Source organism: Stenella coeruleoalba (genome assembly GCF_951394435.1).
Source record: "Stenella coeruleoalba genome assembly, chromosome: 9".
Lineage (NCBI taxonomy): Eukaryota > Metazoa > Chordata > Mammalia > Artiodactyla > Delphinidae > Stenella > Stenella coeruleoalba.
In genome coordinates, this window is record NC_137155.1 from 20506892 (window position 1) to 20523275 (window position 16384).

The window sequence follows — 16384 nt, forward strand, 5'->3', positions numbered from 1 at the left end:
TGTGATGGGAAGATGAGCTAGAAATTCTTTCCAAGCCTTAGATTAAATCATGAAGGATAAAACGGTACAAATTCATGGTCATGAAAAGAAGTAAAAACTAAGAATGACACTTGTTAAAGAACAATGTATAACTGTAAACTTGATGCCAGGGAGTCTTTTCCTTGTGAAAAGACCTCGAAGTGGCTTTTATAAATATGAATGCATGACAGTGTGGTAGCAGCAGACTTGAGGTTTTATAGACAGTGAGGTTCTGACTTGTTATGGCCCCAACTAGAGAGCATGCGTGCCACAAACTACAGAGCCTATGCGCTCTGGAGCTCCGGTGCCATAACTAGAGAGAGAAAACCCTTCAGGCCACAACTAGAGAGAAACCCATGTGCCGCAACTAAGACCCGACGCAGCCAAAAAATATAAAGTCTTTATTTAAAAAAAAGATAAAGAAATGCTTTTCTACTATGTATATATAGACTGATTTGTTTTTGCTTCCTTTGCTTTGAAGGTTTTGGGTGTAGTATAGGGTAGGAGGTAAATGCAGTTATGTTGTCAGTCACTCTTATAGTCTTGACTGTGCCACTTTTTGTTTCCATAGGTGTTTTTTGTATAATGACTTCACACCTTCAACTTATTTTTACTTGAACTATTTAATACCATACTTAAAGGCATATTTCAAAACCCCTTTTCCTGTATTACAAAACTAATATGCTCCTATTGCAGAAACTTAGAAACTTTTTGCCACTTAAAAGTAATGGCTTACAAAAAGAAATGAAATTGAGTTATTTGTAGTGAGGGGGATGGACCTAGAGTCTGTCCTACAGAGTGAAGTAAGTCAGAAAGAGAAAAACAAATACTGTATGCTAACACATATATATGGCATCTAAAAAAAAAAAGGTTCTGAAGAACCTAGAGGCAGGACAGGAATAAAGACGCAGACATAGAGAATGGACTTGAGGACACGGGGACGGGGAAGGATAAGCTGGGACGAAGTGAGAGAGTGGCATTGACATATATACATTACCAAATGTAAAATAGATAGCTAGTGGGAAGCAGCCGCATAGCACAGAGAGATCAGCTCTGTGCTTTGTGACCACCTAGAGGGGTGGGATAGGGAGGGTGGGAGGGAGATGCAAGAGGGAGGGTATATGGGGATATATGTATATGTATAGCTGATTCACTTTGTTATACAGCAGAAACTAACATACCATTGTAAAGCAATTATACTCCAATAAAGATGTTAAAAAAATAAAAGTAATGGCTTTTAATGATTTGCAGTATTATCTTTCAGTCTGTTTTCTGAATGTGTATATTAATCATAAATTTTAAAAAATTGTGATGTGTAGAGGCAGGAGGTATATATGAGAAATCTCTGTCTTCTGTTCCATTTTGCTGGGAACCTAAAACTACTCTAAAAAATAAAGTCTATAATGTCTATAAATAAGTATATTTATAAATAAAGTCTATAAAAATTGGGTCATATTATATTATAGTTTTATTTCCTGAGAAACTAGTTTAATTTTATTCTGAAAAAAATTTGTTTTGTGACTGTGATGGTTTATAGTGTATCATATTCTTTATATATGTCATTAAAATTCTGTAGTTATTTTAATCTGTGGGGTTGGAAGTCAGGATCGTGGTTACCCTTAGCAGTGCTGCATAATAAAGACTGGAAGGGGGTACCTGAGATGGGTTCCGGGTGCTGTTCATTTTTGTGAAAATTGAACTGTATACTTACGTGCTTTTTTCTGTATGTATATTATACTTTAATAAACTTTTAAAAGTTTAATAATTATTGAAATAATACTTTTAGGTTAATAAGATTAATAGGGAAAAGAAATGCTGAGACATTTCAGATGACTCTTTTCTTCAGTTGTGGTTAATAATATATAACTAGTTCATTTAAAAATGTGTAGTTACTTAGGCAATATTAACTTATATATGTGTCTGAGCTCCAGCTATTTGTACTGACATTTTATGGCTGGATGACAGCCTATGACATGTTTTCAAGGACTTTAAAACAGCAAAAAGTAAGAGTAGTGAGCCAATCTGAAGTGTGAGAACAGCTTAATCTATTCTAGAATTTTAGAATAAGTTGTATATGAACATATGAGGACTTTATCTAGCTTTTTCATCTCTGTGTCCCTAACTTTTTCTTATACTCAGCAATGTGTATTTGTTAAGTCAGTGAATCCCTGTTTTAGTTTGCTCAGCCATCAACTGTCCTCTCATCTGCTTTGAGTATTATCACTTTAAAAAAAGCACTTTGTCAGTTTGATAGGTGAAAATATCTTGTTTGAATTTGTGTTTTTTAAATTAATAAGTTTTAAAATGTTTATTAAATACATAGATTTAACTTTTTTGAGAATTATCTAGTTAAGTAGTTTGGAGAGTCGTTCAGTACGGTAGCCCCTAGACTCGTGGCTTTTTTTTTTTTAAATTAATTAATTAATTTAATTTTTGGCTGCTTTGGGCCTTTGTTGCTGCATGCGGGCTTTCTCTAGTTGTAGCGAGCGGGGGCTGCTCTTCGTTGTGGTGTGCGGGTTTCTCATTGCGGTGGCTTCTCTTGTTGTGGAGCATGGGCTCTAGGCGAGCGGGCTTCAGTAGTTGTGGCACGTGGGCTCAGTAGTTGTGGCTTGCCAGCTCTAGAGCGCAGGCTCAGTAGCTGTGGCGCATGGGCTTAGTTGATCCGCGGCATGTGGGATCTTCCCGGATCAGGGCTCGAACCCATGTCTCCTGCATTGGCAGGTGGATTCTTAACCACTGTGCCACCAGGGAAGTCCTCATGTGGCTTTTGAACAGTTAAAGTTGAGCTACTTTGAATTGAAATGTGCCATAAGTGTAAAATATAGACTGGAATTTGAAATCTTATTATGAAAAAAGGAATGTAAAATATCTCAGTAAGTTTTTAGTATTGGTTCCATGTTGAAATGATGTTTTAGATATATTGGCTAAATAAAATATTATTAAAATTAATTTCACTAGTTTTGTTTTGTTTCTAATGTGACTACTAGAAAATTTAAATTTACGTATGTGGTAACCATTATATTTCTGTTTGCAGAGCTGATCAAGACAGTAATCTAAACATTAGGTGACTAGGACCTGAACTTAGGGTAGTATTTATAGAAAGAGAAGTAAGGAGGGATTTTAAGAAATTATGCAATTGGCATATATGTTATATAATCTTGGGTGTTACATTACAGGCTTTTTGCAGTTTTGTGTGTTTCCATCATAGCTTTGTAACCAGTAGTAAGCTTTTTGAAGACAAGGATTTTATCACTATTTTAAAATTCTCCTCTGCATTTCGTCTTTTGCTGGGTGCATAGGAGCTTGATTGAACAACAATAATTAAAAGGACATCGAGGGCTTCCCTGGTGGCGGAGTGGTTGAGAGTCCGCCTGCCGATGCAGGGGACACGGGTTCGTGCCCAGGTCCGGGAAGATCCCACATGCCACGGAGCGGCTAGGCCCGTGAGCCATGGCCGCTGAGCCTGCGCGTCCGGAGCCTGTGCTCCGCAACGGGAGAGGCCACAACAGTGAAAGGCCCGCGTACCGCAACAAAAAAACAAAAAAAAAGAACATCGAATAATTTTATATACACAAAGTTTGAATTTTTAGAATGCAGGTCAATGATTCTTAGAGTTCCTATACCCTTTATTTTAATATCATAATATCACCAGTTAGCCATGTCAGTCATATCTTTTTTAAAAGGTGCAAGTATAAGGGAACTAACCTCTAGTCTTATATATATACCAGGCTCTGGGTAGTCATTTTATATCTTTCTTCATTTAGTCCTTGTAGTAACCCATGAGAAAGATATCAACCATTATTTTACATATTAGAATATTGAGAATGACTATTTTTTCCAGTGTTATGTTAACCAATCCAGATATGCCCAGCTTCAAAATTAGCCCCTTTTCCGTTGTAGTTTACTCTCTCGATTAAAGTTAGCCACTTACTTTAAGTGATTTGAAGTTAGTTTGTTGTTGTATTGGACATGAAGTATGTGAAGAATAATCTTTAGAATAAAATGTGTAGTGATAAATTTTGATAGTTTATGATGTATTATATATTCCAGTGTTCAATATATGAAAGGAAATTTATAAATAACTAAAACCTTAGAGAAAGAAAAAAAAGCATGTTTGTTTTTCATTCTAATTTTCTTGGTGTGTTGTAATTCTAGAAATTTCACTGTAGTTCATGAAAAAAATAAAATTTTAAAATAGTTTTAAATATTTATTTTGTCTTTTAGATAAAATCAAAGACAAAATTAAAGAAAGGGATAAAGAAAAGGAAAGAGAAAAAAAGAAGCATAAAATAATGAATGAGATCAAGAAAGAAAATGGAGAAGTAAAGATTTTGCTGAAAAGTAAGTTTATATTAAGTGATTTCAGTTGTACTGTGTTACATTGTTCAGTATATATGTATTGGCTTAGTGATTAAAGTAAGAAATGTTATTTGGTGCTGAATTTTGCTGGGAATAAACATTTGTGGTCAGACTATGAAAGGTAAATATAATAGTGGGATTTTCTAATCTGTGTAGTAATATGTCTTTACTATATTTATTTAGTGAGTTATTAGAAAGTACTAAAGGTAATTATAAGGTTCCTTAAATTATTTGAAAATAGGTTCTCTAACTCTGTGTTTATATTACTAGTCTTTATCCATATTTAGATAATCTAAAATAAAAGGCTAAAGAAATTTTTAGCATGATAGTTATGGTGGAGGAAGAGATCTTACCAATATTTGATGATAATCACCATAGCATAGTCTGGGATTTAGAGGGAGCATTTTACTCTGAGCTAAATAAGAAGGTGTTGTTTTACTGTTTGTGTCTTGCATGCTTAAGAATATCCTCTTTTTGTTTCCTGTTTTTTCTCATTACAACTATTTTTAGTTGTTGTTTATACATAGGGGTGGATGGTGAGGTAATAATATAAATCCTGTCAATAAATCTGAACTTTTCCAGAGAGAATTTGTGATAGAAGGATAGTTTTAAATTCACTCAGATAGCAAGGTAAGAAGAATCAGTGGCATTTGGTTGCTAGATAGCTAGCAAATTCATTTGCTGCCTCATCAAGTTAACAATTTGTGGATCAGAACACGTTGACTTTGATTAATTTCATATTGAATTTATGTGTGGATAAGCCTTTCTATCTGCATAAGGGAGAAAAGGCCATAGCACTGTAGGTGCAATGAAATTACTGGTTAATTTATATTATTTAAGGTAAACAGTATTAGATTCTATAATTTCATTTCATTCTTTGTCATGTTTCCAGATGTTCTTTGGTGGCACTTTGTCTAAGCTCTATTTTCTACTTGTCAGAACTTTATTTTCTATAAAATTCTTTTGACCTTGAAGAAACATGTCAGAGCTTAAGTTGATGGCTACTTGGTGAATGCTCATGGTCCTTTTGTTCTATTTTTTTGCCAGTGTGTTTTATCTGTGTTGTCTAAATAGACTGTAAGCCTTTGAGGCAGGAGTTGAATATAATCACACTAGTGCTCTACAGCAGCTAATGATTAACACTTGACATGTTTTCTTACCTTTACCCTCTTGGTTTAGTCAAATAGTCATTTTTTATTGGTTTAGTCATATAGTCATTTTGTTATCCGTTTGTACAGTGATGTAAATTCCTGTCACTTGGTTGAATGTTAGATTCCTAACATACGATTAATGTGAAGTATGTGAACGTAGAAATTACATGTGCAATCAGAATTTTAAATAGCCTGAAAAGTGGAGATTTTCCAGTAATATACAGTGGTAACCTTGACTTTGAAGTAAATGAAAAATTTAAGAGGTATTTTAAACCGAGCTAAACTAAAACCTAGTGATGATAGAGGGGAAAAAAAGAGATAGATTTGGAAATAAATTGGTGACCTCTGGGATGACCATAGGAAAATCTATTTATTGTAAAATGGAGGTAAATAATAATTTAATTACTGTCTTACAGGGTTGCAGAGATTAAATGAGGTAAAGTAAGGGGGAAGTGCCAAGTACAGTTGTCTAGCCCTCAGGTATTCAATAAGTAGCTATGAATGTTACTTATAAACACATGAAAGATTAACTCTTGTGATTAAAAACAATGACAAAACTATCTCCCCTCCTAGTGGTTAGTATATAGATAATTAAATGAATAAAAACATGATTAATTTGAGAAATTGTGCCTGTCCCATGGTAAGCACTGAGTAAGTGTAAGCTATTGTTACCATCTGGCAAAAACAATTTGTTCTGCTTGTGTGGCCGGCCATTTCCCAAGTGAGCCTTATGATCAGGGAAAGGCATCCTTTGTTACTGGTGTCCTGGAGCAACAAGAGAATCAGTTAAGTGGGGGCAGTAAGTATCCTATTATTTACTACTTTATGTCCCTTTTTCTTTTATGGCTTTCAACTTTTATTCTCTCCTTAAAATTTTCTCCTTCTGGTAATGCTAACAATTGCAAGCTATGGCAGACGCAGGCATTGATTGATTGGTGATGACACTTGAATATCTGACAGTAGATGCTAACTCTCACTCCATGGGACTTCCCTGGTGGCCCAGTGGTTAAAAGTCTGTGCTTCCATTGCAGGGGGCACGGTTTGATCCTAGTCCAGGAACTAAGGTCCCGCATGCTGCGGGGCACGGCCAAAAAAAAAAGAAATTTTTTTTTAAAAGGGGGAAAAAAATAAAGTAACTAACTGTTAACTCCACACCAGTCTTATTTCTTCCACATTTTCATTAAAAACTGTGTTATGACTAGAAATATGTACATGATTATATACATGCCAGAAATGTTTTATTGATGCAGAAATCTTGTAAATGTTTTTCACTGATAAAATAGGAGTTTGCTTTATTAGAAACAGTTTAAAGGAACAAATAAATTTGAAACATAAGCTTATTTAGCTCATCCTTTTATATCTAATGTCTACCAACTACTTTTTCTGAGTACACTTATGTGTTTCAGCCGTTTTATGTTGTTTATTGATAAGGTGTGAGAACATGGATGTTATGATTATAGTATTCTTGAGAGTAAATTTTATCATTATAGCATATCAGTGAAGCTTGCTGACGAGCAGGTAGAAAGGGGATGAAAAGAAGCCAGTGTTCAAGGTTATTGGTAGTGTACTAAAGGTCACAGGTAGGTAATTCATGACAGGAGGAGCGAAGATGTTGCTGTGTCAAAAAAGGAAAGTCATTCCCCAAAGACCAAAGGTTGAAAATAGCTAAGCTAATTACTGCTTTCTGTGTATGATAATGGAATTATATATATATATATATATATATATATATATATTACTTCCCATCTTAGATATGAAATCATATCCAGTATCTCTGGGCAACCTTTATTTTTCCTTTATTAACACTAAAAATATACTAAGGTTAGGAGTGGAAATTAATTCCAGTGATTTTGTGATTTTTAAAGATTTTTTAAAAATAATTTGCCATTAACAACGCATGCTGTTTTTTTAATCTGTGTGTGGTTTTTTTCTGTCTCTGTATGAGTTCTTCTTTCTTCTGATTGTGTGTGTGTCTCCATTTCTCTCTGTGTCAGATTCTCTCTTTGGCTATCTGTGCATGTGTGTGTCTGCTTGGTGTGTGTGTGTGTATGTGTGTGTTTGAGGTCCACTATGCATATGTGTGTGGCTCTTTGTGGGGAGGGTCTCCCATCAACCTTATGCTTTTATACTTTTTGAGGGTCCATATTACTTAGCAATTCTTTCCGTTATAGGTATTTACCAGGATCCTTTAAAAAAAAAACACTGTAGTTCTGATTTATTGGGCTCCGTTTGAAGAATTATGAATTTAGAGTAAATATGTACTTTAAATACCTTTTAGTATAAGAGAAAAACATTAGCATTCAAAATGATCTTATCTCCTTAAGTATTTAAAAATTTCCTACATATGTATCTGTTGCATTTCATGTATCATTCCAAGACATTAAATGAGTGAGAGATTGTATAAAACTTTAAAAAAAATTACCTAGTAAAGGCTAGTGCCTTGATTTGATTTAAATGTAAAGAATGCATTTTACCTATACCCACTGAGGGGGGATCCCCAAGACTACCCCCAGGTTTGATGATTTGCTGGGAGAATTCACAAGACTCAGCATAAATTTGTACTCATGGCTGTGATTTATTATAGTGGAGTATATAAAGTAAAATCAGTAAGGAGAAAAGGCAACATGTGGCAATTTCTGGAGGAAGCTAGGCACAAGCTTCCAAGAGTCCTCTCCTAGTGGAGTCACAAAGGATGCACTTAATTCTTCCAGCAGTGAATTGTGATAAAATATGTGAAATGTTGTCTACCAGGGAAGCTCATTAGAAACTCAATAGTCAGGGTGTCTACTGGGAGCTGGTCACATAGGCACCCCCTGTGTAGCATGTAGCAAAATTCCAGAAGGAAAACAGGTGTTCAGTGTAAACCATATTGTTTGCACAAACAGTTCAGGTACACTGAGCCACTCTTATCAAGGAATGGTAGTAACCTTCCCAAAATACAAGTTCTCAGATACCAGCCAGAGGCCACCCTTGCAAGCAGGCCTAAGGATAGCAGTCTCAGATGTGTTATGTTTAACTCTTTTCTGCACACTGTGCTCACTTTAGTATTTAATTACAGAGTAGTTTGTCATGGAAGTTTAATTACTTGATGCTCAATATAATAGTCTCTTGACTAATTTCTTATTAGTTTGTATTTTCCAGTTTCTATTATACTACTACTGTTTTCATCCATCCTTGTGACTAAGAAATAGACAAACTGTTGTACCTATTTTATTTTAAAGTAACATGACTGGATATTTACTATTTTAACTTTAAAATATGTGTTAGTTGTAAATATAATAGGATATTAAGCTTATTTTTTCATTCAAATGAAATTCTGCTTATTTTGGCAAACCATTTAATTTGTACAATTTTACATGTATTTCCAGTTTAGTTATTAATTATACCTAAGCCCGTTAAACTTTAAGTCCTGTTTTTTAATACACTACTGTCTTTTTTGCTTGACTCATTTGGATTTTACTTACATATATTGAATATAAACCTGTTTTATCTTTCATTTTGATTAACTCCCAGTTTTTTTGTTTTTTTTTTTGCGGTACGCGGGCCTCTCACTGCTGTGGCGTCTCCCGTTGCGGAGCACAGGCTCCAGACGCGCAGGCTCAGTGGCCATGGCTCACGGGCCCTGCCGCTCCGCGGCATGTGGGATCTTCCCGAACCGGGGCACGAACCTGCGTCCCCTGTATCGGCAGGCGGACTCTCAACCACTGCGCCACCAGGGAAGCCCTTAACTTTTTATTATTAATTTTTTCCTAAGATTTTAACCTGAATCTGATGTTTTGATAGTTTATACTTGGGTAGCAAGTATGAATTTGTTAATATATTTTAAAACTACTCACATATAGACTCGAGAAAATTAACACTGTATTAAGTGTTGCATTTTATGACTTTGCAAACCTGCATAATCAATAATGTTGACAGATTTTTAGTTTTGCTTTTCATAATGATACCAATTTGGTCTCCATTGCACACTTACGAATTTTTAGAAGAGATAGTTTATTAATAACATTAAACTTTGTTTTTTCAAGAATTGCTATGAACTTGAGAGAATATTTATGGTTGTTGTTTCAGGGTTAGGATTTAGTGGTAGTATTCATATGGTGAAAAACTGACTGAATGGGAGACAAGGGAAAAAACCTATGAACTTCAGGTAGTCTGTTGGTGAGAGAAATCTTTGCATTCATGGAGTCATTAAATGTTCATCTGTAGCAGTGTACTAGATGCCAGGAGGGATTTGATGATTGGTAAAAAAAAAGTGTTTCACTCTGAATTCATCAAAGTTACTTGTTTCACTCATACAGTATCCTGAAGGACATATATTATACAGGCATCCTATGAATGAAAAAATAATAACTTTATATGACCATATTCATAGATATAGAATATATAATAACATGAGCTTAGAGTGAAGTGATTTCAGTTCCAACTACAAAGATGAGGGAAAACAAAATGAAGAAGATGATGTAAGAGTAGTCTTTAAAGGATGGGTAAGAAAGAGTTCAGTAGTAAGTACTAGGCAGGGCAAGGATATTTTAGGGAAAGAAAATGCCTTTGCCAGTAGTAGGAAGATAAAGTAGGACTAGGTATGTTTCATAAGAAGTTGTAAGTAGTGCAGATTGGACCAGAGCATGGCGTACTTGAGGGCATTGACTCTGGATTCCAGACTGAAGAGGTTGTATTTGAGAACGCTTGAAAGCAGTTGAGTCAAGGGATGAACATGATCAAAGCAATATATAAAGCGTATAGAATGATTAATATGGCTCCCGCATTAAGGATGAGAGATAGTCATGAGGCTTTTAGACCAAAAATTAAGGCAGTAGTATCATGGAAGTAAAAAATAATCAAGGATGAGTTGGGTAATTACATAAAACATTGGAGAGATCAGGAAGAGCGATTTGAGAGAATATCATTGGATTTGATATATGAACATTCTGGGAAAGTAAATTTGAGTAGACTGGAAGCAGACCCAGAATTTAGGGGATAAGAATGGTCAGTTAATAAAGGAAAGGCACTGGGCATTGCAGTTTTTTATAAGAAGTTTGATGGTCAAAAGAAGAGGATAGAGAACTTTAAGCAAGGGTTTTGGAGTTGATGGGATGGACTTATTTTGGGGAAGTAGGCAGGACATCTCATTCACCAGAGACAGAAAGGAATAATAGAGATATGTGAGGATGGAAGAATTTGGCTAAAGAAGCAGGTTGAGAAAACTTAATTCATGACAGGTTATCTATAAAAGTGAAATAACAGATGGAAACAGTGAATGCCTTCTTTCCTCAACTGTTATCTTAATGGCTTTTTTCATATTATCTTAGGAAGCATAATATTTTCTCGTGAGGATGTTTACTCTTTTCTATTTTTCTTATCGTATAGAAATAAGTATACTGTGATAATGTTGTATTTATATATGCACACTTAAATTCTATAGCTGTATAGCCTCTGTGGATTAATCTTTTATTCTTTGGATTTCTGAATTACTGAGCCCGGGGTCTACTTGCCTTTGGTTACAGAAACTCATTAATATATAAACTTACTATGACCCATGTCTTTTTCTTTCTTTCTTTCCTTTTTTAAATTTCTCTCTTTACCAGTACATGGATATCATTTGTACTTAGGACATGATAAATGATTCTAATTTTGTCATCTCTTATGGTACCTTGTTAGGTCTTCACTGGAAACTTTGTAGGCTCTAGTAGATCTAACATAGCCCATTTTGGATGAAAGAGTACTTTACCAAGGAGGACACATGGTAAAAAGCTAAGGAATTGCTATGTTTGTTGCTGATACACTATGCAAGTATTTTTCTCCTTTTATGATTTGTAAGTCTTGACACCTATATGCAATTTTTAAGAATTTAAAGTAAAAATGATATGTATTGATGGAAAACATCTGCAGGGCATTGTTCATATTGACTTTTGTTCATCTTTCCATTTCTGACTTTCTGTATTTAGAATTTGAAGATTATGGTTTCTAAAGCATTTGTTTCGTTACTTCAGTAAATACTGATTGAGCATCTGCTACATGTCAGAATGGTACCATGCACTCTAGGCATAACTTTTTCTTAAGCCTTCCTCTGTGTGTGTGTGCCTGTGTGTGTGGAGAGAGAGGGAAAGAACCTGACTAAATTGTGATTGTCAATACTGTGTAAAACAAGTCCCAAATATAAACTTCACTCTGAGTGAATTTTGCTTATTTATTATAAAACAATTCCTAAAGCATGGTTTTTAAAGAAACTAAAATACAGAGTTTCAAAAAAAATGTTTCCCAACAGGTGGGAAGGAGAAACCAAAAACAAGTGTAGAAGACTTACAAATTAAGAAGGCAAAGAAGAAGAAGAAAAAGAAACACAAAGAGAATGAAAAACGGAAGCGTCCAAAAATGTATAGCAAATCTATTCAAACCATCTGCTCAGGATTGCTGTCTGATGTTGAAGATCAAGAAGCCAAAGGCATCCTAAGTGATAACATAAAGGAGTACAGTGGAAAGAATTTGGATACCAAGAACTATGATTCCAAAATTCCAGAGAACAGTGAGTTTCCATTTGTCTCATTAAAGGAGCCACGGGTTCAGAACAACCTCAAAAGGTTGGACACTTTGGAGTTCAAACAGCTCATTCATATTGAGCACCAGCCTAATGGAGGTGCATCAGTTATCCACGCCTACAGCAATGAACTCTCCCACCTGTCTCCTGTGGAGATGGAGAGGTTTGCAGAAGAGTTTGTGGGTCTGGTGTTCAGTGAAAACGAGAACTCTGCAGCTTTCTATGTAATGGGTATTGTTCATGGGGCAGCTACTTATTTACCTGATTTTTTAGACTACTTTTCATTTAATTTTCCCAATTCACCAGTGAAAATGGAGATATTGGGAAAGAAGGATATAGAGACAACAACTATGTCCAATTTTCATGCTCAGGTAAGAGGTTTTAGTTTTTTTATTTTAACTTTTAATTATATGTTTTAGGCAAGTTTCTGTTCTTTGTTCCTCATTTTGCTACAGGTTTGAAATAAAGAGATAAGAATATAATGAAACCTCTTGGGAATATTAAGAATAAATTACTTTCTTGATGTGAATGCTAGAGGTTAAATTTCAGCTTCTATTTATCTGTGTTTTTTTTTTTTTTTTAAAGAAAATCAGTGAAATAATTAAGATTCTGTTGTCCTTTTTACCGTGGATTTATTTTGGAAGTGAAATGAATTTCGCTATGTATTTTTCCAGTCCATACAATAGTTCTCTTACTTGAACATCACTTAAAATTGTCTTCTTGCTTTATGCAGTAATGCTTTAATGCTTAGCATTGGATTCATCATGTGGAAGGTGCTGAATAAATGTTGGCTATTAAATATATTGTGATACAAAGGAATCATCAGTTAAATATGTGATTATGTGAGAAAATGAGCAGACCAGTGCATATATTGAGCTACTTTCTATTTCCTACCCTTCTCTGGGTTGTGGAATATAGATTATTTTAAAAGCAGAGACAGGGCTTCCCTGGTGGCGCAGTGGTTGAGAGTCCGCCTGCCAATGCAGGGGACACGCGTTCGTGCCCTGGTCCGGGAAGATCCCACATGCTGCGGAGCGGTGGGGCCCGTGAGCCATGGCTGCTGAGCCTGCGCGTCCGGAGCTTGTGCTCCGCAACGGGAGAGGCCACAGCGGTGACAGGCCCGCGTACTGCAAAAAAAAAAAAAAAAAAAGGCAGAGGCAGAATCCAGTCCGCTGGCTCTTGGAAGTGAATGTAGGCCCATCTAAGTCTGGTGCATTGTTACTCATTCTCAGAGCAGAGACTGCTTAGGTCAAAGATCAGCCAATTTTCACATTTATTTGTGCTAAACTTTCGGTATTGTAAGTAATAATTGACATTCTAGTTTGGAAAGAGGAAAAAAGTGAAGAAAGTTTCAAAGGGATCTTTTAGTGATCAGCTCTCCCGAACTTTCTCAACTTAAACAAACATAGATAGGAGTAACTTAGGGTTTTAAGGTTACTCAGTGCCAGGTTACACAACAGTGCCAGGAATGGAACAGTGTGTGGCTAGGTTGTGGGTCTCAAGTCCTTGAAGTGCCACCTACCCTGGTTGCTATTACCTCTTAGGGTTCTTGGATAATATGTATGGCACAGAGGAAACTCTAGGCAGATGCATCCTCTTTGTTACCAGTTGTGGCTCTGGCCCCCTATCTAATGTGATCTGCAAGGACTGCTTTTAAATAATTAATTAATTAATTAATTAGGCTGTGTTGGGTCTTCGCTGCTGCTCCCTAGTTGTGGTGAGCGGGGACTACTCTTTGTTGTGGTGCACGGGCTTCTCATTGCAGTGGCTTCTTGTTGTGGAGCATGGGCTCTAGACGTGCGGGTTTCAGTTTTTGTAGCATGCGGGCTCAGTAGTTGTGGCTCGCGGGCTCTGTAGTTGTGGTGCATGGGCTTAGCTGCTCCGCGGCATGTGGGATCTTCCCGGACCAGGGCTCGAACGCTGTCCCCTGCATTGGCAGCTGGATTCTTAACCACTGTGCCACCAGGGAAGCCCAAGGACTGCTTTTAGTTCTGCAGCTTTAGATTTCGTGGCAGGAAGCTGCCTGTGCACGGTCCATGTGCCTTTACCTCAGTATCCTCCAGATCCAGCCATTCCTATGGTATGAAGAGGAGTGTCTAGCGAAAAGCTTTCCTGAACTGGTCATTTGATGTTTCCCCAAACTGGATTTTTACTTTGCTTGTTTTTTTAAGAGCTTAGAAGACTGAGGAAGTTGTTTTCTGCAGACCAGTTTTGTTTGTTTGTTTGTTTAATTAAAACCAGAGCAGCGAAAAGAATTTGCCCTAAATTCTGTAGAAACTAAAAGAGGACAGTATACGTAAGATGTAGCTGTTTCTATGATCTTTATAGTGATAATGCTTATCTTTGTGATAATACTCTAGTTTTCACAGAAATTCGTTTTTGCATTTGTTTAGCCTTTATCCTTGAAACATGTTAACTTGATTTTTTTGTGTGTGTATGGGTATATATGTATACACACATGCACATGCACACACACAATACTGACAAAAGGATCAAGACATCCTGTTGATTTTGGAATTCTTTTTACTTGCATAATTCTATATTTCGTCTTCATCTGTATCCCTGCCGATTGCCTGAAGAATCTGAAGACATGGTAGAATTATATATTGTCTTGTAGGTCATGTCATTTTTCTGATGTTAGTGGTATAATATCAATCAAACTGTATGAAATAAAATTCTGTTTGAGAATAGAAATGGATTTTTGTAAAAAGTTTGTAACCTATCTATATCAGTTATTTTGCTGCAAATCAAACCGAAACCCTCAAAACTAAGTGGCTTAAAGATTTTTCTCACAATCTGTTGGACTCTCTGGACAGTCTTTGTCAGCTCAGCTGGGGGCGGCATGGCCTCAACCATGTCTGATGGTTTGCTGGTCAGTTGGTCTCAGGAGACCTTGCTTATTTGTCTGGCGGTTTGGTGCAATGTCGATTGGGGTGATAATCACATTTTTCACATCATTTAGCAGGTTAGCCTGGGCTTGTACACATGTTGATAGTTGCAGGGTAAATAGAGCAGAAAGAGGGGGCAAGCCTCTGCTTGTTTTGTGTTTGCTGATGTCCCATTGGCCAAAGGAAGTCATGAGGCCAAGCCCAGATTCACTTCTTGATGATAGGAGTGACACAGTAACATTGCTCAGAAGTGAGCATACATGCTTGGGAAGAGTTTTTGGCCATTTAAACTCATCCACATCTGTCTTAGTTTTTCTACCATCTCTATTTTCTTCAAATACTCATTTGGACATTGATCGTTCTCCTGTGCCTTTGATGGTAGGGAAACAGAAAGGCAAGTAAGACAGGAGTTTTATCTGTCAAGAAACAATTGAGATTTCTGTCTTGCCATACAATGTTTAATCAGCATGCACTCCAAACTCTGTAGTAAGAACTGTGAGAATATGAAAACTGGGGCAATTATCTTCTAATCACCCTTTTCCCTCCCCCAAACTCTAAATCTTATTTTAGCCTGGTTCTGAGTTGCTTGTAGCAAATAACTTATGTCAATGTTAACTCATAATTAAATGGCTAATATTTTAATAGTGAAACAGTTATTAAATCTGGTTGGATCTGTTAGCCTTGCCTCTCTGCAAAATGAGGGGAGAGAACTAACATTTATTGAATTCATGGGTCATTCACCATGCTAGGCCAGTAAAGATGATTTGCCATACCGTCTTTGACCACTGCCAGCCTTTGTACTGAATTTTCATTTTGACCAGTTGTGCTTGTCATGTCCTCCTTGAATGCTTTTGAACTGATCTGTTATGGCAGGTACCAGATGTTCTAATTGAGAGACTTTTTCCTTTTTGTACTAGTTTAAAAATGATTAATAACAATTTTATTCTTATTTTAGTTATAGTTATATGGATATTTTTGAAATGTTGATTATATGTTATTTCTTGCTATATGTTTTAATTTGAAAGGATATGCCAGATGTGATGGGGAATGGCTCCCCCTTGTGGCACACATATTTTTGTTAGATGTTCAGATTGCCTCAGTAGGAATGTGGTGAGCTGGTCTTGTTTTTTAAAATACGAGACTCCCTTCTTTCCTCTTGCCCTCTCCCCCAAAAAGCTCACCAGAATTGAACCAATAGCCTCTTCTGCCCTCACCCCCTCAATTTTTTGCTGTAATAACTGTCCTGTTTTTGTGTTTTCTTTTGATTAATGATGATACTAGCTAGAAGCATCTATAATATCTTCTATATTTATTATGGATAACTATACTGTATAAAGTATAAAGTATTTATAATGTATTCTGTGGAATTCTTACTATCTTGGGATGTTGATAGGTACACTAAAAGAAAACAAATAAATAAGAAAAATAGGTTT

General features: G+C 36.1%; 1 protein-coding gene across 1 annotated transcript in view; it reads left to right on the plus strand.

Moving 5' to 3' along the window:
• The window catches only part of RSBN1L (round spermatid basic protein 1 like), a 63800-nt gene that overhangs the window by 24619 nt on the left and 22797 nt on the right, over positions 1-16384 (plus strand). Inside the window, exons 2-3 of the mRNA XM_079931364.1 lie at positions 4243-4359; positions 11794-12434. Coding sequence (XP_079787490.1) covers positions 4243-4359; positions 11794-12434 — 758 coding nt within the window. The remainder of the gene's footprint in view (positions 1-4242; positions 4360-11793; positions 12435-16384) is intronic.